At 41.6% G+C, this 26,405-nt stretch overlaps 3 protein-coding genes and 1 long non-coding RNA gene across 4 annotated transcripts in view; 1 reads left to right on the forward strand and 3 right to left on the reverse strand.

Moving 5' to 3' along the window:
• Positions 1-26,405, forward strand: part of LOC144898116 (uncharacterized) — an 84,202-nt gene that overhangs the window by 33,044 nt on the left and 24,753 nt on the right. The window lies entirely within an intron of this gene.
• On the reverse strand, positions 1,095-4,419 carry rbp3 (retinol binding protein 3). Its single transcript, XM_058061824.2, has 4 exons — positions 3,157-4,419; positions 2,892-3,082; positions 2,571-2,713; positions 1,095-1,844 (listed from the first exon to the last, which is right to left on the reverse strand). The coding sequence occupies exons 1-4, from the start codon at positions 4,348-4,350 to the stop codon at positions 1,519-1,521; spliced, it is 1,854 nt and encodes a 617-aa protein (XP_057917807.2). The 5' UTR covers positions 4,351-4,419; the 3' UTR covers positions 1,095-1,518.
• Positions 7,072-10,120, reverse strand: gdf2 (growth differentiation factor 2). Its single transcript, XM_058061966.2, has 2 exons — positions 9,603-10,120; positions 7,072-8,229 (listed from the first exon to the last, which is right to left on the reverse strand). Exons 1-2 carry the CDS (start codon positions 9,955-9,957, stop codon positions 7,340-7,342), a joined length of 1,245 nt encoding a protein of 414 aa, XP_057917949.2. The 5' UTR covers positions 9,958-10,120; the 3' UTR covers positions 7,072-7,339.
• gdf10b (growth differentiation factor 10b) lies at positions 12,215-15,449 on the reverse strand. Its single transcript, XM_058061798.2, has 3 exons — positions 15,019-15,449; positions 13,797-14,665; positions 12,215-13,056 (listed from the first exon to the last, which is right to left on the reverse strand). The coding sequence occupies exons 1-3, from the start codon at positions 15,326-15,328 to the stop codon at positions 12,865-12,867; spliced, it is 1,371 nt and encodes a 456-aa protein (XP_057917781.2). The 5' UTR covers positions 15,329-15,449; the 3' UTR covers positions 12,215-12,864.

Consider the following 26,405-nt stretch of genomic DNA (forward strand, 5'->3'; position numbering starts at 1 on the left):
ACGCAGCATCAGTATCTTACCCAAGGATACTTCGACCTTCAGGTTGGGAGACGACCATATTGCAACCTTATTGTAGCCTAAACCAGAGGTGGGCAAACTACGGCCCGGGGGGCACATGCAGCCCACCAAGCGTTTGAATCCGGCCCCTCCAGTTGCTTTCCAAGTATTTCAACTTTTAACATACAAACTGGCAACATGACCTTCAAGTCAGATGTCTTCATTCATTCATTTTCTAGCGCTTTTCCTCACGAGGGTCGCAGGGGGGTGCTGGAGCCTATCCCAGCTGTCTTTGGGCGAGACTGGTGGCCAGCCAATCACAGGGCACATATAGACAAACAACCATTCACACTCACATTCATACCTATGGACAATTTGGAGTGGACAATTAACCTAGCATGTTTTTGGAATGTGGGAGGAAACCGGAGTACCCGGAAAACCCACGCATGCACGGGGAGAACATGCGAGGGTGGAATTGAACCCGGGTCTCCTAGCTGTGAGGTCTGTGCGCTAACCACTCGACCACCGTGCCGCCCATCAGATGTCTTATTTAGTAAAAAAAAATTAACAAAACTGTCAAATTAAATTACATAATTTGATGTGGTCTGATGTTTAAAGTACTTCCGAAAAAAGGGACATGAGAACAAAAAGCTGTAATCAACAGTTTTACAGATAAAATTGGACAAATAATTCAAGGAAAACTATAAGCATGAAATAGTGTGTATGTATTAAATATATGTTCTGGCACCCTGGAAAAATTTTGTTAACTCGAGTCAAAATATTTGCCCACTCCTGGCTTAGACCATCTTTATGTAGATCAACAATTTTAGTCCACATCCTCAGAAGGTACTTTGCCATACCAGCTCCCCATTCACACCTAAGTCCTTGTAACGATAATGAGTCACATGACCACAGGGAGAAAGAACGGCTAAATGGGCCCCATTGATACAGTTGGGTGGACATATATTTGTTGCCAGTCGTTTCAACATTAATGTCTCGACACGATTGTTTAAAATGTGAGACGTTAGCACGGTGTCCTGATGCATTTGAAGGTTTATGCATAACCGAAGGTTTCTTAATCAATGACGCAAAAACACTTTTGATTGAGTTATTTGTGTTTTTATTTGGTCGACACAGGAACAAAGGCAGCCCAAGTAGAACAGCAAGTCTGCGCCGTGCAGTTAACAGCAGCGTTGATATAAGGTGTTTGCGGGACATAAAAATGTCATCATGCATTTTATGGCTCGTCACAGGTCTCCTGAATTGAGTCATTTCATGACAAAAAAAAAAAAACCGTTGTCAGCCAGAGACCGTGCAAGTGTTCTTTCAGACTGTTACTTCTCATGATATAACGGTGCTGACATCTTTTATTCATCACGACATAAACACGAGCACCAAATCCAGCTTTAAAACTTCGCTCTAAGTCACAAACAGACTAAATCGTGTTCAATTCTTCAGCAAGTCTAAATCCTAGTAACGCTTTTTGGTTGCCAAAACAAAAGTGGACTTTATTCTGAGGATTTACTTCTGGCCTGCCAAGTGCTTGTTGAAAATGCCCTTGGCCGTTTCGAGGGCGGCGGCGGCTGAGACGGGGATGTGAGGTGCAATGCCAGCTCCTTCCCAGGCTGGCCCGGTTGTTGTGTCACAGTGGACCGTGGGAATGCTGAGGAAGATGTCGCTCTCACCAACGCGGAAGGTCTTGGGCGGGTGGGATGACCCGGATGTGGTTTCTCCGACTATCATAGCGCGGCCGTGTTTCTTCATGATGTAGACAAACTCCTCTGCTGCGCCGGATGTTGCTCCACTGGTGAGGATGATCAGGCTCTTCTTGGATCCGTACCTTGGTCCTGAGTCAGAGACGAAAATAGGACTTAAAGACTTTGGGTCTTTAAGGCGGTCTAGTGGTTAGCGTGAAGACCTCACATCTAAGAGACCAGGGTTCAATTCCACCCTCGGCCATCTCTGTGTGGAGTTTACATGTGCATGGGTTTTCCGATTTCCGGTTTCCTCCCACATTCCAAAAATGCCGACATTATTGGCGACTCCAAATTGTCCATAGGTATGAATGTGAGTGTGAATGGTTGTTTGTCTATATGTGCCCTGTGATTGGCTGGCCACCAGTCCAGGGTGTACCCCGCTTCTCGCCCGAAGACAGCTGGGATAGGCTCCAGCACCCCCCCCCCAACCCACGTGAGGAAAAAGCGGTAGAAAATGAGGGAAAATGAGACTGGTGGTCAGCCAATCACAGGGCACATATAGACAAACAACCATTCACACTCACATTCATACCTAGTGGCCAATTAACCTAGCATGTTTTTTTTTGGAATGTGGGAGGAAACCGGAGTACCCGGAGAAAACCCACGCATGCACGGGGAGAACATGCAAACTCCACACAGAAATGGCCGAGGGTGGAATTGAACCCTGGTCTCCTAGCTGTGAGGTCTGCGTGCTAACCACTCGACCACCACGCAGCACATCTCCATAACAGTTCAGGTATTATTTAAGAAACGAGGTTAGCTGCACCATCGGACAGGACTTCGGTCAGGCAATGGCCTGACGCCATGTTCAATTACCAGTGAGTTCAGGCAGTGTCTGGAGTTCAGTGGTGGTGCCAGACTGTCGGTCGTACAGCTTGTCCAGAACAATCTGCTTGTCGCCGTCGAAGAAGTAAGAGCAGAAACCTGCGATAGCTGTTGTCGGGCCACCAAGGTTATTCCTGCAAACGTAAGACAATGTGCTTTTACATAAGAATAATCATTCTTAGTGGCACCAGCTGGCACCAGCTGGCACCATGGCACCGTGTTGTTGTTAGTCTTTAGCGACAGTGAAATGCTTTATTATGTTCAATACAACAGACAAGAACCCGTGGAGTGGAGCCATAAAGGTTTGCCAACCTCAGGTCGATGATCATGGCGTCGGTGTTGACCACCTTGTTCCACACGTGCTCCACAATAATCTGTGCAATGGGTTTGACCTCCTCAAAGTCTCCAAACATGTCAAAACGTAGATAGCCGATGTTGTTCTCAAAAATATCCGTCTGGAAGGAGACTTTGATGAGCTCAATGAACATCTCTGGAGTATAATCCTGAGAAGAAAGACAAGAAAGATTTACAAAGACCACCGACAGTGACAATTGTTACCGGTGTACTGGGGTCTTACAATGGGCGGCAGGGCTGGGGTGTTAGTGGTGGTTTTCAGACTCTTGTCCCCAGACAGGGTGTTTAGGTCAGCAGACAGCTTTTCTTCAAGATCATTCTTGGAGACAACCATGCTGTACTCGCCATTCTGTAAGAGATCTTTCAGCTTCGCTGCGACATCAACCCCGATTCCCTCAAAGGCGTAGTTCTCAGAGATGAGTTCCGCCGACCCCTCAATGATGGCGGGCACTTTGGCACGAAGTTCTACTATCTTGATCGCCGTCGCAAGGGCGTCTTCTGCGTTGACTTCGACATTGGGCGTGACGCCTGTCAGCTCCCAGGTCGACCCGGTGATGGGGTTGATGGACTTTGCAGTTGGCAATGTTACGTAGAAGTCCGAGTCCGCCACTTTGAGTTTGTCTAGTTTGACTGAACCCCCGGCGGTCTTCTCTCCGACAACGGTGGCCCTCTTCAGGTTTTGGAGGCAGTAGGCAACATCTTCGGCAATACCCTTGGTGTTCTTGCTTGTGAGGATAATGAGAGGTTTCAGCGTGCCGTAGCGCTCCCCCAGCAGTGTGGGCATGGACCACAGCTTGGTGGTGGTGTTTGAGGGACGGTCGAACACGCTGTCGATGTGAAGGGCAGGCTCGGCTGCGGTGAAGTATGACACGATGTACGACATTCCCGTGATGTCACCGCTGCTCGTGTGGCGTAAGTCAAAGATAAGAGCTGAAGTCGGGAGGACTTTATTCCAGACTAGGTTTACCAGCAAAGAGCCGATTTTGTCGGCGGCCGCTTCGCCGAGAATGTGATCGATTCTCATGTAGCCAACGTTGCCGTCCAGGATGTCCAGCTTGATGGAGTTCTGGAGTACGGCGACGAGCTGCTCAGGAGGTAAAGCCGGCATCTCTGGTGCTACCACGGGGACGTAGTTGGGCTCATAGGAGACCGTCACACGTGGATCACTGATTGTGGTCTGCATTCCGGCGCTGAGGACTCTAGCCAGAGATTCCCCATCTGGGATATTGAGGATCTCTGTATTGCTGCTGGCTGCAGCAATGGCCTCCTTCATTCCTTGGAGCTTCTCTGGTGAGCAGTAATTGTCAATGACGATCTTTACCATGTCAACGATGAGGCTCGGAGAAAACCCAGCATGGATGAAGACAACATTTCCTAAAACTAGAAGAGATCCTACCAGGAACAGAACCTTTGCCATTTTCTTCCGTGCCGTCAGCAGGTGAAGCGACTTCCACCTGCGAAAAGGTCCTTTTGTCAAATGGCTCTGTTATGCCTGCAAGATTTCTGTTAACCCACTCATAAGAGGATTTAGCCCACAATAAACCTCTAATCGTATTATCCTTCTGTAAGCTTGCCCAGTAGGTGCAACAACCGGGAAGTGTTTCTAAAGATACTGTATTCTAAATTTGAATAAGGTGTTTTGAACAGCTATGTATAACTGCTTGTCATGTGAGGTGAGCAGTAAAATGTCTACAAAGAGATTAACTGTGATGAAAAGATCACAACATAATTATTTATTGAAAATTATTTCAACATGATTGACGGAAAACACGGAAAACATTACTTTGACTAACTGGATCCTATACACAGGCATAAGAATTTAATATTAGGTTTTCTTGGTTTTGGCGCCCTCTGCTGGCAATTTTACATATCGGCTGATAATTGTGAATCTACTTTATATGTGAATTCTACCTTGACATGTAGTGACATTGCTTAAAAAATATAAAAACAGTAGAGACGCTGAAATGTATGAAATTATGTTCACAATAACATGACAAATCAATTATAGTTGCAAACATTTTTTAATGTCTAACTTTTTATATCTGACTGCTGTGCCCCGCCCCGCTTTTACTCATGTTTTAACTGTGTATTAACCAATGAATGCTGTATTTTGGTGTGTCTTCTATTCTGTTTACTTGCTTTATTCAACTTCATTTTTCTGTAAAGTGTCTTTGAGTATCTTGAAAAGCGCTATACAAATAAAATGTATTATTATTATTATTATTATTAAAAGACAAACAGACTCAATACACTCTCAATTTACACTCTACTAATATGTGTGGGATGATGTAGTACACTACTTCCATGCAAAAGTATTGCAGTGAGCGCTTAATCCAAGTATGCATCAAAGTCTTATTACGTGCTGTGTTTGAGTGTTTCGCTACTGCTGCCGGTAACTTAAGCGGTCATGTCTGGGTCAGTTTGCAGGACACGTGGCATAGCTTTTAGCATTAAATCACACCCTCACATCAGAATAAAATGTTCCTTCACTGTGGATTTTACGAACAAAGTTCATTTGGTTTGTATAAACTGCTTCTGAACCTTTGAACCATCATTAGTACTGAAATGGGTCCGATGACAGCCTCATTTTAATAACTCAACTTTTGATATGAAGACTAGTCGTGCATTACACACCTGATAATAATAATACCCATTGTTTGTTTCAGACAGGAGGAATGAACACAAAACAAAGAATGCACAAATATTCTCGATGCTAATCTTGAAGCTGGTATAATCGTTTTAGTTAGTAAACATCTTTACGGTAAAGAATGCCAAGCAATATAGTTGCTAATCAGCTATAAGCTTTACGGCTTCTGAAGACTTGAACTTATGAACTTAATGAGGTCGCTTTTCTCACTTTCTTTTGGTCTCTTTTTTATTGAAGAATATTTATACCATATTTGAGGATTGGGTATTTGACTGAGCTGACAACCTCCAAGTTAGCACCATTGGTCGTGTTGTGGTTCACATAGTAGCTGGCTGTGTTTGATTACATTTGATCTTAAATCACTGTACATGTTACCGTAAATATTACTATGGATGTCTGATAATCGATTTTATTAAAACAATAATTGGTACCGATAATTATTGGCCCTATTGGTATCGGCTGATATCAGTGTCGGAAATTGAGAGTTATAGAGACATATCGTTTGTTTGTCAAAAAAGCCAATATTGGACATCCCTACATATTACCTCAACAATGTGACTGTAAATTGATATTTTATGGTAAAAAACACAACAAATCACAGCAAAATTGAAAATAATATTTGTATTTATTTATAAATTAGATTAAAAACAGAACAGATTAAAAATGACAATCTAATATACAGTCAAAAAGGTAGATGTGGTGTGGACAGATGTGGACAAACACAGCTTATTAGCATTAAGACACATGAAGTGTTCCTAGTAGAGATGACTAAAACCACTTTAAAACGGTGAAGCATCAGGGGTGGATTTTGGACACCAATTAAGCTAACATGCACGTTGTCGGAATGTGGGAGGAAACCGGAGTACCCGGAGAAAACCCACGCACGCACACAAGGAGAACATAACAAACAAACTCCACACAGAGATGCCCAAGTAGAGTGGAACCTGTTTTCGTCGTTCTGTTCTAAAAAGTCAGACATAAAACTGAAGCGTAATAGAAAAAAGGAGGAAGGAACGAGACAGATACCGAGTTGTTCATCGTTCTGTGTGCGTTTCATGAACAGAAACCATATACACACATGCACATAATAAAGATGATTAAAGGATTCCCTGGCTGGAATCTGTCTATACTGTCCCAATTCTAATAGAAACACTATCCAATCATAAACTGATTTGGTGCTACAATAACAGAGACACTTAACAAGACATATTTTTTTCATATTTTTCATCCAAAACCAAATCTATACAAGTATTTATCTCAATTACAATAGTCCGGAGTGGTTCAAACTGCTGAATATGGAGTGTACAGTATATAATTAATATAGATTGAAATGACAAATGTAAGACCAGGGTTCAATTCCACCCTCGGCCATCTCTGTGTGGAGTTTGCATGTTCTTCCCGTGCATGAGTGGGTTTTCTCCGGGTACTCCGGTTTCCTCCCACATTCCAAAAACATGCTCGGTTAATTGGCTAACTAACAAATTGTCCATAGGTATGAATGTGAGTGTGAATGGTTGTTTGTCTATATGTGCCCTGTGATTGGCTGGCCACCAGTCCAGGGTGTACCCCGCCTCTCGCCCGAAGACAGCTGGGATAGGCTCCAGCACCCCTGCGATCCTCGTGAGGATAAGCGGTAGAAAATGAATGAATGAATGAATGAATGAATGACAAATGTACAGATTTACAACCGATTCATAAGCACAATTCTAGTAATCATTTCCATAAGTGCTGCTGAATGAAATAATCGTACCGTTTGTGACTACCTGCATCCGCACTCTGCCACCTTCATTTCCTCATACAAGTGTCTAATGGTGAGGCGTCCATTCTCTTGATACATGACGGTGATGGGGTCCAGTTTGATGGGAACACAACACGCCATGTTCGCCTTTTTGGGGTTCCTGATGTTCATTAGCGTTTGGATGAGGGCGTGTTTGGACGGGGTGGATTCATCCGTCAGTGGGTGGTAGCACAATCCCCGACATTCAAACGCATCGTATTCCGGAGGCGCCACAATCCATCTGTCCCAGCCGATGTCTTTAAAGTTGACTTTTAGGGACGTTCGCCTGCAGTATTCCCTCTCCGCCTTTCTCCTCTTTCGACGATGCTGAGTTTCCGGAATGTGGTTGGTGAGCTGATTCTCCGTGTTCCAGTCGGTACCCGCATGGAAGATGGCGTCTTCTTCATGGAGGATCATCTCTTTTAGTTCTTTCTTGGCTTCCCTTCTCCTGCTGCTGAGGTCGTCTGAGAAGACTATCAAAGCTGCTGAAGTGTTATCTCCCAGTGACGCACTCAGCATCAGACCAGTATCACCAGTATCACCACCGCAGCCATTCCCATCCACGACTACATCCAATGCAGTTATTCCGTGGCCTGACATGACTCCATTCTGTATCGCTAAGGTGACATCTAACGTTGCCCACACGTTCTGGGAGCTGCTCAACTCTTGGCTAGCTAGTAGCTGTGGCGTGGATTTCATGTCACGGTAATCTGCTTTGTAGACATTGACGGAGGTCTTCAAACCGTGGGAGGCGGCCTCTGACCTGCCGTTCAGGAGGAAGAAGAGCTGTAATTCAGCAGTGGTGATCCTTTCATGGCTGGGAATGCTGATGTTGAACAGCATCCTGTGCCTCGACTCGGAATGTGTGATATCTGGAAGCGGCATTGGGAGAAGTCAGGAGATTCATGCAACAGATCAATCCAACCAAATCAGCCATGATGGTCAGAGGTCACCAAAACATGTCAGTTTTTACACCAAAGGCCTTTCCTATATAATCTAGTCCACAAGTCCAGATATCTGATGGCTAGTTGTCGAGGTATTGGGCTGTGGTTGGGACCCATGGTTCAATTCTCTAATCGAAGTAGCCCTAGTAGTACACTCAAAAAATAAATGTTTAGCCTCAACAAAAAAAAAATCAACGCAACAATTTCCATTAGTCTGTCTTAGTTATGACTTAAACTTAATTTGAAATTGCTTTGAACCAACAAACAATATTGCATTGCACGAATTAGCGTTTCCTCTTCACTCAAAGCTTATTTTAAGTAATGCTTATTGAATAATTGTTTTTAAATAAAAAAGAATAAGAATAATAAAGTTTGTAACTCAAAAAAATATGTTAAGTCAACTGACTTAATCATTTTATTTAAAGTAGTTTAATTTGTTGTCTACTTAATTATAATAATGAACACAGCTTTTTAACTTAATATATTATATATATATATATAATTTGCTAAATAAAATAAATAAATAAAATTTGAGTGTATATGACATGCTAAATTAAGTTCATGTAATAGCCAACATTATTATTTGAACATAACTTAAAAAATAAAGTTATATAAAGTAAAAAATAAATCAATTAATTACATTTTTTACATTGCATTTATGTATTAAATCAAGTGGTGTCAACAGATACTCTGAATTACTTTTTAGAGTGTACTTCAGTGTTCTACCAAGATCTCAGATAAACCCAAGAACTGGTTCGGATTGTGTCTAATTTAAGTGTCTCATTTAACACATCATATCCCAATTGGTGTTCCACAAGGGTCTATCCTTTGCACACCCGCTTGTTCATCAACTTCCTCCCTCTCGTCCATATAGTATTAAGTAAGTACCACATGCAGTTCCACGGTGCCCAACAAATATTGCTTTATGGAATGGAAGACCATACCTTGGACACTGAAGCTCCGTATGACATCCGACTGAGGGATCGCAGTACTGTCGGATGCGTACTTGTTTATTTCTACATGGTTCAATTCTCTGATCGAAGTAGCTCTAGTAGTACTTCAGTGCTCTACCAAGATCTCAAATAAATCCAAGAACTGGTTCGGATTGTGTCTAATTTAAGTTTCTCATTTAACTCGACTTGAAACACATCATATCCCAATTGGTGTTCCCCAAGGGTCAATCCTTTGCACACCCGCTTGTTCATCAACTTCCTCCCTCTCGTCCATATAGTATTAAGTAAGTACCACATGCAGTTCCACGGTGCCTGACAAATATTGCTTTATGGAATGGAAGACCATACCTTGGACACTGAAGCTCCGTATGACGTCCGACTGAGGGATCGCAGTACTGTCGGACGCGTACTTGTTATATAGCTCCACCATGAACTGCGGAGGGTCAATCTTGCCGTGTTCTTGCGGCACATCAGAAAGGTTGAGTTTCCTGAGAAAGTCTTCTTTCATGGTGCCGAGGAAGTCCTCCATCCTGGAGTCCATGTCTTCCTCTTCCAGAAGATCCTCCTCTGACTGCTGGAAATAAAACCCCTCAAGGACCTCATGGCTTTGGCTGACATTGCCGATTGGCTTGCAGGTGCAGGAGCCTGTAGAAAGCAGCAGACTCAAACACACCTGAAACAAGAACGTTCTGGAATTGTACATTTTTAAAGGATACCCTTTCTAAGCCAACAACGTCCTTGCTTTGTGGTGGTAAGGTTTGACAAAGGAGATCCCAAATGAAAGGACCAAAGCAGTGAGGTCCACTCCCATGCTCCCAAGAGTAAACACGGGGACTCGTGTCAACCAAAATAGTAGCACAACCGTGCTTATCACAGCCATTGATGGCTTCTTTGCTGGCTGCTAATGAAGACACTGTAAACACTTGACGGCGATAATGAGGGAGGTCTTGGAAACTGTGAGGTTAGTTACACACAGACATGTCCATCAAATATCTTTTTGCAGCTTGGGAGGGAAAGTCTATTTAAAGAAACTTGAGTGTGTTTTGTTTTTCTGGATATTCACTATTAATATATCCCAGTCACCATTTTGCGCTACCTTAAAATTGTTTTTTGCGAGCCACACAATACAATACAAAATGTACATTCAATTGTTACAATATTCATTTATGGAGATGCTGTAATCATTGCAGGACTAGCTTAGCATTGGCTAACAAGCTAATCGTAGCTAGCCCTTGCTAACCAAAATTCTTAACAAAATGCTGCTACAGGGTTCACATCACAAAACAAATACAAACTTAGCATTTATTAGCAATGCTTTGATTTTCATTTTGAACAAATGATATGCCAAAATGTGATTTTTTTTGGTATATGCTAGCTGGGCTAAGCTAAAACTGGGTTAGCATGGAAAATCACTGAATGAAGAGGCAAATGTGACACTACTTTTTAAGCATGTCGTTATTGAAAAATATAAGATAATCAACATTTAGTGCTGAACAAATGTAACAAAAAATGACATCATTAAATTAAATAAAAAGTTACTTTATTACCTTGACAAGCATACTGTAATATTAGTCAAGCCTCAGATGACAGTAGCAAAAGTACTGCACATAACAAGTGATTATACAAATAGCGTTTTAGATTATTTACTGTACATATTGAAAAACTGTACATATTGTATTGGATAACCAAGAGTAATATTGTATTAATACTGTTAATGTTTATTAAAATGAATAGGCACAAGAGGCGCTCTTGTGCTACCTTAAAATTGTTTTTTGCGAGCCACACAATACAATACAAAATGTACATTCAATTGTTACAATATTCATTTATGGGGATGCTGTAATCATTGCAGAACTAGCTTAGCATTAGCTAACAAGCTAATCGTAGCTAGCCCTTGCTAACCAAAATGCTTAACAAAATGCTGCTAAAGGGTTCACATCGCAAAACAAATAGAAACTTAGCATTTCTTGGCAATGCTTTGATTTTCATTTTGAACAAATGATATGCTAAAATGTGATTTTTTTCGATATGCTATCTGGGCTAAGCTAAGCATGTCGTTATTGAATTTCTAGACTTTTACAAGCAAAGTTTGACTTCGCTAGCACCAGTTTGTTTAGCCCTAGCTCGACCCAAAATTATCAAAACGTGGATACAAGCTACGGAAAACAACAAAACAAATACAAATTGGCCTTCATTTGGCAAACATTGACATGTTTTTAAAACTATGCAACATTTTCTTTTGTTTTGGTCTAAGCTAACTGGGCTAAGCTAAAGCTGGTTCTAGGCTATAGTTCTGGAAACGCAATATCTTAATAGACAATGTACAGATGTACTTATCAGTCAGTGCTATTGACTAACTTTCGGGCCAAACACTGGAATTGACTGACATGAGATCAGATTTAACACTCCAGCACCGAACTCTGTACGTCATGGAGATGGACGATAGGACCGTGGGTTCCGGGGATCAAGCCAATGTGTCTGGGGACATTGGCCCGAGTCTGGCCTATCTTCATGCATTTTTGTCTTTCAACCCTGGCTGGATTCATGCAGGGTTTTGTAAAAACAAAATCACTTTCAGTGGCCCATTCATGCGTAGAAAAGTACCCACTATGGTGTCTCAAAGTGATGGATGTTAATGACAAAAAAAACACTGGCATGGATACGTTAAATAATGCAGGCATTTGTGGAAAACAAACACAGTTGGGAGAAGCAAACTTGAGAAAAATCAGCTTTTGTTGGCACGTACAAGCATTGAAATGAACATTTAAAACAGTTTTAAAGCTGTTTGTGTATTACGTTAAACATGTCCGCTTAACATTTGTTATTTAATTAAGTATGAATCAGTCATTTTAATGTAAATGTCTACAGGGTACCTATAATGGTAAAAAAACTGATTTGTTAATATTAATATGACATTGATTGTGGTCAGATCTGGAACCAATTAACCGCAATAGACGAGGAACGACTGTATCCCTTTTAATGTTGAGATAATCAACAAATGTAACAAAAAATTACATCATTAAATTAAATAAAAAGTCACTTTATTACCTTGACAAGCATACTGTAATATTAGTAAAGCCTCAGATGACTTTAGCAAAAGTACTGCACATAACAAGTGATTATACAAATAGCATTTTAGATTAATTACTGTACATATTGAAAAACTGTACATACTGTATTGGATAACCAAGAGTAATATTGTATTAATACTGTTAATGTTTATTAAAGTGAATAGGCACAGGAAGTGCCCTTGCTGCATCTCCTGCAATGTTACAAATGCACAGCAGGTGGCAGCAAACACACAAATGTCCACTCTGTTGCAGCTGCAGCAAAACTAGCTGTAAAAATGCAGTTATTATTATATTCAATATACACAAATGATTACCTCTCAGGCTTGTAGTTATATGGGAGGTGTTAAATGACTTCAATTGTATATAAAAAGGATACGTTGAAATAATGTAAATGAATTGTCAAGTGTGCTGTGTGAGTCTACTGACTTCAGTCTTTGACTTTTGACATCATACAGTCACCAAAGCTGTCCGGGGCTCATAAAAGTAAATCCTTCCTGTCATCACAGAAGGTCAGTTTGGGGAAAATAAAAGGTCGGTTTCTACCGACAGGCACACGTATCCACAGACATGCCCGGGTAAACTTTGAGTACCATATTCCGATCAGGGTCCAGGAAAAGCACACTGAGAGGACTCATCTTTTCTGGTACGCAGCACGGTTCTGGAATACCCGGCACGATTCCCACAGCTCTGACGATGCTCTGGATTGTGGCGTGATTGGAAGGTCGTACCACCTTGTGGGGGAGTAAACAGGAATAGGCAAAGCGTTGAGTGGGTACTGTGATATATATAATGTACTGTATGTTTGTTACAATTATCGAATAGGACCTGATACGGGGTCCATTCATTCCAATGCTGCTTGAGAGGGTTGAAGTCAGGTTATATTTAAGTCCTTACACACCAAATTCATCCAAGCATGGTTTATGGACCTTGTTTATTGGGTAGAATCAGGCTAGACCAGGAAAGAGCCTTCCTCAAACTCAAATTGTCTAAAATGTCTTGTGAAGATGAGGAATTCCGAGGTACTAATTGGTTGATTATTGGATTGGATTATTGGACAAACTAAGGGTGCTGGTTTTCCAAAGAGTCAACACCGTGAGCAACCATGATACTTGTCGACCATTCACTTGTTAGCTTCTTTCTCGCAATCAAACAATGATTCAAAAGAGACAGAGTGTCATTGGAGTTGGAACTGGATTTGGATTATCAGAAAAAAAACATGCAAACACGCAGATAGAACACGCAAATACTAAAAGAAGAACCTGGATCTCCAAACTGTGACCATTAATCAGGCCGTATTTGATCGTGTTTACTATTTACTTTTGATGATAAAATGATAAAATGTTACTTAAAAAGTGTTAGCTATTCTTTCTGAATGGATGATTCCCATTCCCATGACTTCCTATGGAAACAATGGAACAGATCAGAAGCCAACCAGCAAATTCAGTTTGTTAAAGGTGTTTCCTTGGCTCACCTTAGGGATGGGGAATCCACAGGATCCAGCGCAGTAGTAGGCGTCAAATGACTTTGGTGCTAAAACCCACTCGTTCCATCCAATGTCAGCAAAGTCTACTCTGAGGTAGCGCCGCGAGCAAACTCTGGGCTCGCTCCACTGTCTCCTCCTCGCCTTCTTCATCGTCCTCTCATCAAAACTCAGCACCTGGTGTTTGCTGAGGGTCTCGCGATCCTTCTGGTTCTGCTTCCTTCCTGCTTTGGTCTTCGATTTGGCAGGGAAGTAGGTGCTTTGCCACAGCTCGTGGTTCTTTAGGGTGCTGAACTGGACCTCTGGGATGTCGTTGGTTTGTATCTGGAGATGGAGCTCCCTCCTGATCCTTGAAGATGATGCATTTGAATCCTCCTTCACTGTGAAGGGTCCATACCTCTGGAGGGTGGCCGCCACGCTATTAGGGTCATTTATAGCTTGGTCGTCAGCATAGAGAATAATGAAAGGCATATTTTCCGAGAGGCGCTCCTGGTTGTTTGGACTCCGGGGTTGCACCGCTCCTAAAAGCAAATCAGATTCCACCATGATGACCTGATCTTTCACATCCCTGCCTTTTCTGACTATGCTCGTCACATCCGCTGACTGCCAAGCTCCTTTCTTCATGGAGCTCAGAGTCATGTTTCCAAGAAGCGTTGCGGAAGCAGAATTTGGAAACAATCCATGGAAGAGGACCAAAGGGTGACGGTGGATGGTGGCGGACAGGCGGTGGGGTCTTCGGAAACGCCCCAAACGTTGGTGTTGACGTTTGTAGAAGAAGTGGAAGGAGGCGGAGAGGATGACCTCTGAGTCTTGGAGGGACGATAGGTTGAACTGGAACATTTCTTTTCCATGCAACATTCCTGGGAAATGCAAAAAAAAAAAAGGAAGAATGAATGTTCATTACTGTAGTATTTACATTAAACGCATCGCCTAATGCAAGCTACTACTTAGTCACCAGGGGGCATAAATGCTATCTGATTGATACTTTATCTACTAATTGATATATGCATGTTGTTATGATATGCTGTGATAAATTAACTGCTGCATTTATTTCAATCACTGAGTATTCAGACTTAGAAGCATCATTTTTCAACGGATTCATGTCCAATCAAAGGACAAAAAGCTCCCACATTTAAGATGCAACATTAAACTTACAAGCGACCCGTAAAACCCAGGATTTGCGGGTAAATGAGCGGATGAACGCATCACTCACTCGGGACGGATGTGAAGCTTCTCACGGTGTTTCCCTCCTTGTGGCTGCTCGTCTCCTTGCTGTACCTCTCGTAGACTTTAAACATACTGACGGAGACCATGTCCCCGCTGCTGGTGCTTGCGTGCGTAAAGACGCTCTGCTCCGACGCTGCACGACCACTTTGACGCACGGCTTCTCCCGCATCCTCAGACATTTTACTCCAAGTGGGCTCCAGGATCATCAGTACATGCAATGTTTGGATAAACCACTTTGCCATGGCTGATCCTGTGGGGAAAGTTTCCATAGAAAATGCGAAATGAAAAAAGCGCATCCCGGCTCACATTAACTCAGTGTTATCCAGGTAGTCCGCATTTGGAGTCCACGCTGCGCAGCTGTTGTTGCTGTGGGAGGAGAATGCAGGATGCAAGCGATACTGCTGCTGGATGACAGGAGGTGACACGGCCCCCGAGTTTTAAAAACTGCTCCAGTTCTGCAGTGATGTGGGCTTTAAGGGTGGCTGCGCAGTGCCCACGCCTATGCAGCTGGCCTTTCAACCAGGGTGGGTCCTTATTTCCTGATGGTTTGTGGTCAGTGGGCAAAAAAATAAGTATCAAGTAGGAAATTGCATACACCAAAATTAGAAACTGCAAATTGAGAGGAGTTAAGTCAACTCAACCAGACCTTTTTTTAAAAAAAAACTATTTTTATAGAACTCATACCAAGTCACAATTAATTGCAGCTCCCTCAGAAATGATGTATGACAATGTTGGGAGATATGAGTTCACTATCACTGTACAACTGTAATAGAGCTGCCCCCAAATCCCATGCAGATACGCCCCCCCATAGACTGTAAGCCGCAAATGAGATGATAAAATCAGAAAAATTATGTTATTAAATTATTCTTATGCTCCAGTTCACTACCATGGTCGGCGGTAAAGTTTTCGATACACTGCCCCCTGCAGACTTGGAGCAGACGCCGCAGAGAGCGTAACATCACACACGGTCTCTAGCCTTTACACAGAACTGTAAAATCATCACACACCAACTTAACACTCAAAAGTTAGCTAAGAAATATACAAGTACCAATATAAGTTTAAAATAAAAAAAACAAGGGCTGCACGGCGGTCACATGGTTAGCGCGCAGACCTCACAGCTAGAAGACCCGGGTTCAATTCCACCCTCGGCCATCTTAGTGTGGAGATTGCATGTTCTCCCCGTGCATGTGTGGGTTTTCTCTGGGTACTCCGGTTTCCTCCCACATTCCAAAAACATGCTAGGTTAATTGGCGACTCCAAATTGTCCATAGGTATGAATGTGAGTGTGAATGGTTGTTTGTCTATTTGTCTATTTGCACTTTGAGAAAGAAGCTGAGAAACACTATTGATTTCAATCTGGCCAGGTTAGGATATATGGGCAGCCAGCATATAATATTATAATTATTCTTTATAAAATGTATTTTTGTTCATGTATTTGAGTGTCTGCCTCATTTTCTAGGGGAAAAATTCCCAAACCTTTTTAGTAATTGTTGCTTCTTTTGAGACAAGTTGAACCATGCAAGGCTAAAAGTGATGGTAACATTTTAAAACATGTCCTTCGGTCTTCTTCATTGAATCTCACACTTTATGGTTGACCAGGTTCACTATACAGGAACGAAATAATACGCCAGAAATTGTGAGTGGCCACACAGTCGCGTCATTATAGTGGATTGATTCCCAGGCATCTACGCCAGACTGTATATAGATGTGAAACAAAGTGGAGAGTGTCGCAAGAAACTGAAGTAAATAGCCATTATTAGGCGTTTTAAAACAATCATTAGCCTACAGTGCCTGTGTAAAATCTCCATATGGAATAAAAGCCTCTTTGCCTTTTGCTGGGCAGCTGGCCATTGCAAAGCATACTGAAGAAAACGTCTGATCTTATCTTACTACGGGAGTTATTTGGATTGTTGAAAGGCTGTATTTCCTTCAAACTTCATTTCAACGGATCACCGGAGCATGAAGTCGTCTCATAGAAGTAACATTCCGAAACGTTCTCGATGTCATTATTTGCACATTGAGACTCATTTACACATTTTCAGCTTATATGACATCATAGATGAGTCATATCTCCACCTTCTTCTTCTCCACGATGACTATTTGCCTGGGGTGCTCATCAGAAGGACAGACGAACCCACCATGTTTCTTTTGGCACAGTACCCGATCCTTCATCGTCCGCCCCCCCTGCCCCTTCTTCCCCCTTTTGATTTGTTTTCATACTGCTGGCTGGGGCTGAATGACCATTCATGCTTGCTGCTGTTGGATATGGAGGGCCATGACATCCTTTCATATGATGCATGCCAAGGAACACACACACGCAGTCTAATGGATCTGAGCATTTTTTTGTGGACCAACTCCATGAAAATTAATGTCCACCTAATAAAAGATAGGATGTCAAAGGTTGTGCAAGGCACACATGGTGAAAAAGGTCTTGTGCGTGGCAAATACGATTAAAATATGATTGCAAATCACTGCATTTTGACATATGTGCACCTTTTTAACGTCATGCCAGTAGGCCACTTCAAAGTCTTCATTTGGTTTTTGGACTTGCTGGTGTGTTTTGGATCATTGTCCTGCTGCAGAACCTTAGTGGGTTTCAGCTAGAGGTCACAAACAGATGGCTGAACATTCGCCTTCAGCAGAATTCATGGTTCATCCACAGACCGTCACACTACCACCACTGTATTTTACTGTTGGTGTGATGTTCTTGGCTCCATTCTTCTTTAGGATGCATATTGCATTTTCATACACAAACAAATACACAAAAACTACAAAAACTACAAAACAGACTAGCATGTCTGACTATGTTGTTCTGTCTAGCAACAGATTTAGTTTGACGGGTCCTCAAAAGTTCCAAAAGAATTTATGATTTTTTTTTTTTTTTTTTAAAGCTGAAGCCCACACACACACAAACACACACACACACACACACGAGAAGCGACTGTCAATATGCGTGACTGTGTGACGGATGAGTCGGAATGTCTCCCATGTGAACAGCTTTCATCAGTTACTGGTGATGGCTCTCCTTGAGCGTTTTGGTGTAGTGCAATTTTCCCCCCAGTCTACCCCAAAGGGGGCCCTCCGGACCGTTTATCCTCGGAGGGTCCCTGCCTGAGAACAATCATCCACTATACATGTTTGTCAGTTATTTGAAAAATTGACAACAATTTCAAATTGCACTTACTATTCACATCTCAGGCTGCTGGAAAATATTTGCAAAGCCAGCGGAGGTGTGCATGTGTTTTGCGTAGCGTTGACGGCACCAGATGCTCATGTTGATTTCACACTCACCCTCGCACACCGTCCTCCATTGTTCACACTGGATAATGCATCAAAATTAAATGTTTTCCTACTGGAACCCTCTGCACCACGTTAGGGGAAAGTCCTTCAATTACATGATGCAAAGACTGTAACGTAAAACGGGCCTGCAACAAATCTACAGTTCATAGTATTCAATAGCTATGCAATATCTAGATCAGGGGTCTCAAACACGCGGCCCGTGGGCCAAATGTGGCCCGCACAACACTAGTTTGAGGCCCCCGCCTTGATATGAAAGTTTAATTAGTTTGATATGGATGCTGTATGGTATCATGTACCCAGAAAAATTATTACGTTTGATTAATGTTCACGTTAAAGGTTAAATAACTGTTAATAGTTATCCTCCCTATCCGTGTGGAAGTGGTAAGTTTTTGGCTATTTGAGTTTAAAGGAAATAACTTGAAGGCTACCGTTTAGGTCGCTAGCTCTCTAGTTTGCGAGTTAGCATGTGTCTCAAGACCCTGCAGTTGCGCAATATGTTGTAAATAAAAAGAGTATAAATGTGACTATAGTCGTGTTTTGTCATGTCTACAGGGCTCTAATAATGCTTTGTTCATTTTAATCTGAAAAAAATAATTTGTGTACCCGCCAACTATATGTGGTTTCTTAAGTTTTTATTATTTGCTGTTTTATTATTATTATTATTATTATATTTATTTATTACTGATTGATTGATTTTCTTTATTCTTGATTTGTTTATTTATTTTTCATCTTATTTTGTGCAGAAAAATAAAAATTGAGAACAGTGGAATGTTTTATCAGAGCTTTTATTGTAGAAAATCGGAACCAAAGCACTGAAAAACTTTGAATATTTTTCCGTTTTTAATAAATGCGTTTTTTTTTTTTTTTTTGAAAACCTGATGCAGCCCAGCCTTACCCAGACCCTAGCCCCAGTGGCCTCCAGGTAAACTGAGTTTGAGACCCCAGATCTAGATTCTGTGCAGTCGGGTGCTGGAGCTCTAAAACCTTCCATTTTCCTGTAATGTCCTACGTTTACTTTCTACCTTAATCGACTAAATAAACTCAATGACTGACACAATGTCCTTTTATTGCCGAGCTTTTGTATACTTTCTTTATCCTTCCTCCTGAATTACATGTCATCTCAGCGTGTTACTTTCCGTGCAGGAGGATACTTTGTCTGTCAGTGACTCTGTCGCTCACACACAATTTCAAACCAGTTTTCCAGACAGCCCTGAACTTTTAAAAAAGAATGGAATTAAAGTGCATTACAGATTCTCAGTTCTTCTGGCCAGGGCCATTGTTTTCATTGGCTGCCTCGCTATATAAGTCTGCTGAAACAGTGCCCCCCCCCTCCCCTTTTTATGTCTATAAATGGACTCTTTGACTGAACGCTCGCACTAGGTGGTGAATTTAAGAGGATAGTGCAACGCACTGAGTCAGGGGTCCGAGATTTATGCTGCACATTTATACACGCTGATACATTTAGTCTGATAGGAAACAGCAGGATTAATGCAAACCAGTTGTCGTGCTGTTTATTGAGTATTTTAACCATAGACCTGAAAACAACTGGAGAGATGATGACAGTTGTACTGCTAATGAAAGAAGGGAAAGACGAGGCAGCATGGTGAGGTACTACAAAATGAGTGTACTCTACTGTAATCAAGTAGTAGTCAAGTGCTTTACATACGGTCAGTATGTTTTGCTGTAAATTTGACTTTTGAATTTTGACCTAGCTGCAACCCCTGAAGGTCAAATTCAGGTTTGGAGAGCATTTAAGAGAATGTAATTCCACATTTTGTCATCCCTGGATTCAAGCATTTATTGTCTAGACTGCTTCGTGTATTGTGTTCATTTGTTTTATTCGGCAATTTAAGCACCACAATACTCCCCGTGGGAGACATATGAACCAGAATGGAGCTGGTGGACATTCCAGTAGCATGCAGAAGCCAAGAGGAATTGTGAAGTTGGTCTGAAACAAATGCAGTAAAAACACGAAAAAAAAAACACACTTTGGAGATCAGTCAAAACTCTCTTGGAAAATATGTCTCAAAGGTCAAACAAAAACTTGGGAAACTTACCAGAATTAGAAATTAAAAATGTAAATTATATCCGTGGAAGTATAGGAACGCTCCGATCGATCAGCCACCGAATAGTATCGGCTTATCATGTGATCGCCATATGCTGATAAGTGCCTTCACAAAAGCCAATCATATGGCTAGGACTGTGGCTAGTACTGTTGCAGCCTGCAGTGATCCATGTATGCAGGGTACTGTCTTGCCCTAACTAACGTCTTGGGCAGCATACCCCTCTCAGTAATAAATTTAATATTTTCATACCTGTTTATGACTTTCTGAAAACTATTTCTACTATGAAATAACTCATCGATAGTCATATTTATGCTCCTACTATTCTTTGTTTACACCATATTGCTATTGCGCTAGCTACAGGATTTCTGCAGGGACACAACAGACAGCCACGGCTTTAAGCATAGCATGCTAGTGAGCTAACCAGTTAACCTCCAATGTATTCATGCAAAAGAAAGGGTTTCAAAGGGAGTGGGGAAGAAAGTTACCACTTCCACACGGAACAGGAGGAGACCTTTTTTCATTGTGTTAAGGTAAGGTAATGTAATATAATCATGTCTCGTCGATGTTTTGTGTCCTTACTGACACATAGTGATGAAAATAACTAGTCTTGTAAGTGGAACTTCCACTTTCCCATGGACACTCGCCACATCATGTAAATGAAAATATGAATATGAATGTAAATATGGACAAAAGATGGGACATGTTTACTCTTTTGATTGTTTACTCTTTCTAATTGTGTCATTGAGCTTTTCTCTGCTAAGCAACCCCACATACCGTCCTCAAACCAGCAACCCCCTATGTAGTTCTGACTCAATTATTTCTGTAATAATAGTCACAAATCACACACCATGTTGCGCCAAACCATCCTAAGACCCAACCCCCAAATCCCTGACATCAGATATTCCAGATGTAGTGCCACATGATTGTTAAATGTCCACTCAAACCACACTACACCGAACCCCCCCCCCCCCCCCCCCGCCGCCAACAAAGCCTTCATGAAGTGACACGCAGGAAGTCCCAACGCACAGAACCACTTACTTTTCTTTCACACTTCCTGTCATTCTGTTGTTTTTTTAACGTTCAAGTCCATCTCTGTGTTCTCCCTTCTCAGCCAGACGTGATTCTTCCTATTTCCATACGGACTCGGTTTAACGTGTCGCATCACAATGAACTTTATGACAAAGGACATCCAGTGTCATGTTGAGCAAGGCTAAGATCTGACGGGGAATTAAACACATTTTCCCAAGCGGCAGTAAAAAATAACTCTGAAGAAAGTACCCTGCCAACTGTTCTAAAACATGATACCCTGGTAAATGAGAACCTCTTGCGCTAAATAAATCACATTTGAATTGGTCAAGGTGGTGATAGTTGGAGTTGAAACGTTTTAAATCTCTTGCATATGATCACATTTACGTAATGTCCCGTAACATTGAGTTTGGAATAAATTTGATTTCCCCTAATGTGACGCTAAATGAAAACATGTGATTGGAATAAAACGTATTGCAAGTGAACGGGAAGGTCTTTAAACTGGAACTACTTTTGATGCCTTTTTCTATTGATTATTTTATATATCAAGGATTTTAACAAGATTTGAACATGATTGTTACAAAACAATTAAAAGATTTGAACAATTGAACAATTTTGCACAATAGGAGATTTTTTATTATTTAGATTATTATTATATTCTATTTCTATTATATTATATATATAATATTATATTATTATTACATATATATATAATATATTATATTATTATATATTATATATATTATATTATTATTATAGATTTTTTAAAATTTTGTATGTTAATATATTTTTTAATTATAATCATGAATTATTTTTATTATTTTACTATTATTATTTAGATTATTAAATTATTATCATATTTATTATACTTATTATTTTTAATTTATTTCTTATTCGACAGGTCAATTGTTAACCAATGGGAACAGGTTATAATATACCAATTGTTAATATCATATGAAGGTATTGGGGTCAATATTTGGAGTTATTTTAAAGCATAAGTTCTTAGAAAGTGCCACATTTGTTTCTCGTATAACCGTAATTTCCTCGAATGTGTTCCTCATTAGTCCCGTTGAGCTCCAAATTATTGTTCCATTCAAATCACAGGCATTGCAACAATAAATACGCTCACATCAGCAATCGTTTTCAGTTACGGGACGTCAATGTGAGCGATGTCACCTTAAGTGATAAACGCGCACAGAGCTGCCACTCTTTCTTTCAAGTCATTGTTTTGCTTTTTATGGCCCGTAAATGTACCCTTTGGCTCACTTTCACAGATCTTATCCGCCATGTTTCCAGATGGAGCGAGCGACTTTACCAGGAAGTGCCAGATAAAGTGCATATACACACACACACACACACATGGTATCAAACAGACGCCACATGAGCGGCATCGTGCAAGGTGAAGAGTTAAAGAGTCCCCTCGGGATTTAAAAGTGAGGCCAAATAGGAAAGTGAATAATCGGCTGTTTGCAAACAAGAGCTGCAACTCTATGAAGATTGCAGATGTCCATGTTGCCTTTCTTCTTTTTTCATGTCTGCACTTCACAAAATGTACAATAGGGTTTTGTGTAGATCTGATGTGAAGTCATTGAAATAAATCCCAAAGTTTGTTTGGAAGGGGAAAGTTTATTCATTCATTCATTTTCTACCGCTTTTCCTCACGAGGGTCACGGGGGTACTGGAGCCTATCCCAGCTGTCTTTGGGCGAGAGGCGGGGTACACCCTGGAATGGTGGCCAGCCACCTGCTCCAGAAGTACGAGATTGGTGGCATGCTACTACGTGCTATTCGAGTTTGCTTCGCATTGCCAACAGAAGTCGAACCTGTTTCCGGTGAACGTTGGCCTCCGCCAAGGCAGATTCTGTTCACGATTTTCATGGACAGAATTTCTGTTGAGTTGTCGAGGGAGTCTGGTTCACGGCCCTTAGGATCGCATCTGTGCTATTTGTGGACTTGCTGTCTCGGAATCAGCAACTCCACAATACAGTGGAGCCTTGGTTAAAGTACGCTCTGGTTAGCATTCACATACATTTCCCGGTTAGCGTACAATGTGGCATGCAACTTTTTTTTTGTAATCAGTGCACTGTGTGAGTCCAACTGCCAAAACTTTAGCATTCTCGAAACCAGAACCGGAAGTCACAGTCCCCCAGCTCTGACATCATCAGCAGTTGACTGTAGTTCTTTGCTTTCTAACACAGTTACGCAACAAGTCTCATCTTTTCTTATTGATCACGCTTGCAACATAACTCGCTTTGTTCAACCCATCCGGTCGACTGAGCTGATTTTCCGTTGCTCTGTTTTACATCTCGAAACAAAAAATGAATGAATACAACACAACCGAGGAGACATCCATCTGCTCTCCACGAGTTGGACGGCCTCTTGACTGACAGCAGCCAGAGACTCAGCAAGATGCCTGCTTTATTTCATCATGAAACTTTTACGTGTGGAAAAATAACAAGACGTGGAGCCGAATGGGCCAAGAAAGAGGACAAAAAAAAATGTAGAAAAAAAAAACCCAGACCTGGGAGACAAAAGGCGTCTGTTGTTTTGAAAATCAAGGTGAATTTGCGACTTGGCAGAACCGCCGCTTAAAGAGAATTTGTGGTCAAGAAAAGAAAGTCAGGGTTCTATTGTGCACATTTTTATGTTAGCTTCTAAAGTTTGGCTTTAACACCCACAAACTTCCCTGCTGTGCTTAATGACCTTTTTTTGATGATAGAAAAATCATTCATATGCTCACCAAACTAGAATTAAGTAAGGATAAAAGTAATGTAGTCCAAGGTGACATTCATCAATCTCCATTTACAGGAAGTGTGCATGTACCAGGGGGATGGGGGACGGGGGACTGCAAGGGTGCAGGTCTGGACTTGATTGGGAGGCGAGTGGAAAGACGGACAATTTGTCATCATTTAGGTGACAAGTGGTCTGACTGACGCGCTCCCTCGCTGACCTCTCCTCGGGCTTTGAACTGACAACACAGCGCCTCGTGTCACAGGGTGTTTGCAGGTTAAAAAGCAGAGCAATGACAAGACGGGAAAAGTGGGGACCATTAAGAAAAAAAAAACAGGGTGTCTGGCTTTCCATGGGAAAACTTTTCTTTTTATTCGTCATACTGAATCATTATACAACAATAGGGTGGCTCGGCTCAGGTCAGGGTTGCTGGTTCGATTCTCCAGCTTGTGACCATGTTGAAGTATACTCCTTTACCACCCAGTTGGCTACTGTAACACGGTAAACACTGCTTCTTTGTCAGCAAACACGAAATGCCCTCCCCGAGTGATCACGACAGGGCGCCGGCCTCATGGCAGACATACTCAGGGTGGGGTAGTCTCTGTCTTATGAATGTTTAATGAGCGGGGAAGAAGGGGGCGGGGGGGCTTTTCCCACAACTTAATGAGGGATGCATGTCGACCCGTTACTGACTGCCAGGAATGGAGGGAATGAAGGAAGGTGTGTCTGAATGCGAATCAACCACTTTTCTACGACTGTGGGATGCCTGTCGTGTATCTGCATGTAAGAAATACATAGCAAGAAATTAGCTGGATCCCTTTCATTATCCCACAGTCTTTCATCTGGTAATGCTATGCTGCAGGGGGTTGCCAGAGGTATAGATAAGCCAATTTATATGAAAAAAACAAACAGCGGCTCCATATACCAGGAAAACTACAGTACTTACCGTCTGATGTGAACGCTATAAACGCCACACCACAATTGCTTCCCCATTCATTATAAAATACCAAAACTTAAATACAATTTTAGCTATCTTGCACACACAGGATCATACAAATGGGGAAATTGTGAAAAAACCAAGTCACATTGAACACATCAGTCATAAGGAGATATTCTAAGAACAAAAGTTGCCTCTGTTGTTGCACACTGTTGTACAATATTGCACTGAACAAATTAGTCGCTTTGCTCTGTGCTGGATTGAGTGTGACTCCTAATGAAAGTTGGGAGTGCCAACAATTTGTTAAAGAAGATGATAAACACTGTAGTCCATGTAGTCCAAACACATCAAGAATATGTTCCATTACAGTCATTTATGTATATTATGCATTATTTTTTGCATGGTTTTTGTTTTTTGTTAATATTTTCGGGTGTCTGGAATGGATTCATTGACTTTGTATTATTGACCGGGAAAAATTACCTCAGTTTTCATGCATTTTTTTGTTTGTTGTCGAACAAAAACCGAGCTACCACTGTATTGTTGTTACAGTTACACACTGTTACACAATGTAACTGTGATGACACATGAAATTACACTACATTACCTTCACTATGCCTCCTCCCATTCCGTGTGGAAGTGGTAAGGTTTGGGCTTCTTAATTTGTCTTTCTTCCCCGCTCCATTTGAAACACTTTGGAATAAGTACATTGGAAAGGCTAACTAGTTAGCTAAGTAGCTTGTGTCTAGCCGTCTCTTATGTCCCTGCGGTGATCCCGTAGCCGGTGCATTACAGTTGAACAATGTGTTGTAAACAAAGCACAATGGGAGCGTAAGGATGAATATAGGGGAGTCATTTCATGTCTACAGGGCTCTGTCAAAATCATCAAAAATGGCCGGCATTGATGAATGATGACATAATTGGAGGGAGATGTTTTGTTTTCTAGATGGACAACGTTGCAACTTTGACCCTTCCACAGTTTGAGCAGTTTGTTTGCACAATCCTGCTAACAAACCAAGCAAGCAACCCGGCAACATCAATCAATACTTAATGTTTTTACTTTGTGCTTAGCGCTGCTAATAAATGTTCACTTTCCATCTCGCTCTGTTTTGTGCTCCCAACGGTGTCTTTCACCAGCTCATCAAAGCCATTCATTAACATGATGCAGTCCATGTTCCAAGCATGAGCTCATCTCGGAATGAAGAGAGAGACCCGGCGCTCATGAAAAGTTACGGTGGTCCAGTGCGTGATGATGTGCCGAGACCTTTGGGAGCGTGCATGCGGAGGAGATTCAGGAGGTAATCTACGTTCTCACCTC

This window comes from Doryrhamphus excisus, linkage group LG2 (genome assembly GCF_037039965.1).
Source record: "Doryrhamphus excisus strain RoL-2023G ecotype Guam linkage group LG2, RoL_Dexc_Guam_v1.1, whole genome shotgun sequence".
NCBI classification, from domain to species: Eukaryota; Metazoa; Chordata; class Actinopteri; order Syngnathiformes; family Syngnathidae; genus Doryrhamphus; species Doryrhamphus excisus.

What these genes read in the sequence shown, in the direction of transcription:
- rbp3 (XM_058061824.2), bottom strand. Translation starts at nt 4,350, where the DNA reads ATGGCAAAGGTTCTGTTCCTGGTAGGATCTCTTCTAGTTTTAGGAAAT. An exon ending in CCCCAGCCCTGCCGCCCATT is followed by an intron (nt 3,083 to 3,156) that starts GTAAGACCCCAG and finishes CTTTCTTCTCAG; the next exon opens with GATTATACTCCAGAGATGTT. An exon ending in GCCATGATCATCGACCTGAG is followed by an intron (nt 2,714 to 2,891) that starts GTTGGCAAACCT and finishes TTACGTTTGCAG; the next exon opens with GAATAACCTTGGTGGCCCGA.
- gdf2 (XM_058061966.2), bottom strand. Translation starts at nt 9,957, where the DNA reads ATGTACAATTCCAGAACGTTCTTGTTTCAGGTGTGTTTGAGTCTGCTG. An exon ending in ACGGAGCTTCAGTGTCCAAG is followed by an intron (nt 8,230 to 9,602) that starts GTATGGTCTTCC and finishes TGCCGCTTCCAG; the next exon opens with ATATCACACATTCCGAGTCG.
- gdf10b (XM_058061798.2), bottom strand. Translation starts at nt 15,328, where the DNA reads ATGCGCTTTTTTCATTTCGCATTTTCTATGGAAACTTTCCCCACAGGA. An exon ending in AAGCTTCACATCCGTCCCGA is followed by an intron (nt 14,666 to 15,018) that starts GTGAGTGATGCG and finishes TGCATTTCCCAG; the next exon opens with GAATGTTGCATGGAAAAGAA. An exon ending in GTGGATTCCCCATCCCTAAG is followed by an intron (nt 13,057 to 13,796) that starts GTGAGCCAAGGA and finishes CTCCCCCACAAG; the next exon opens with GTGGTACGACCTTCCAATCA.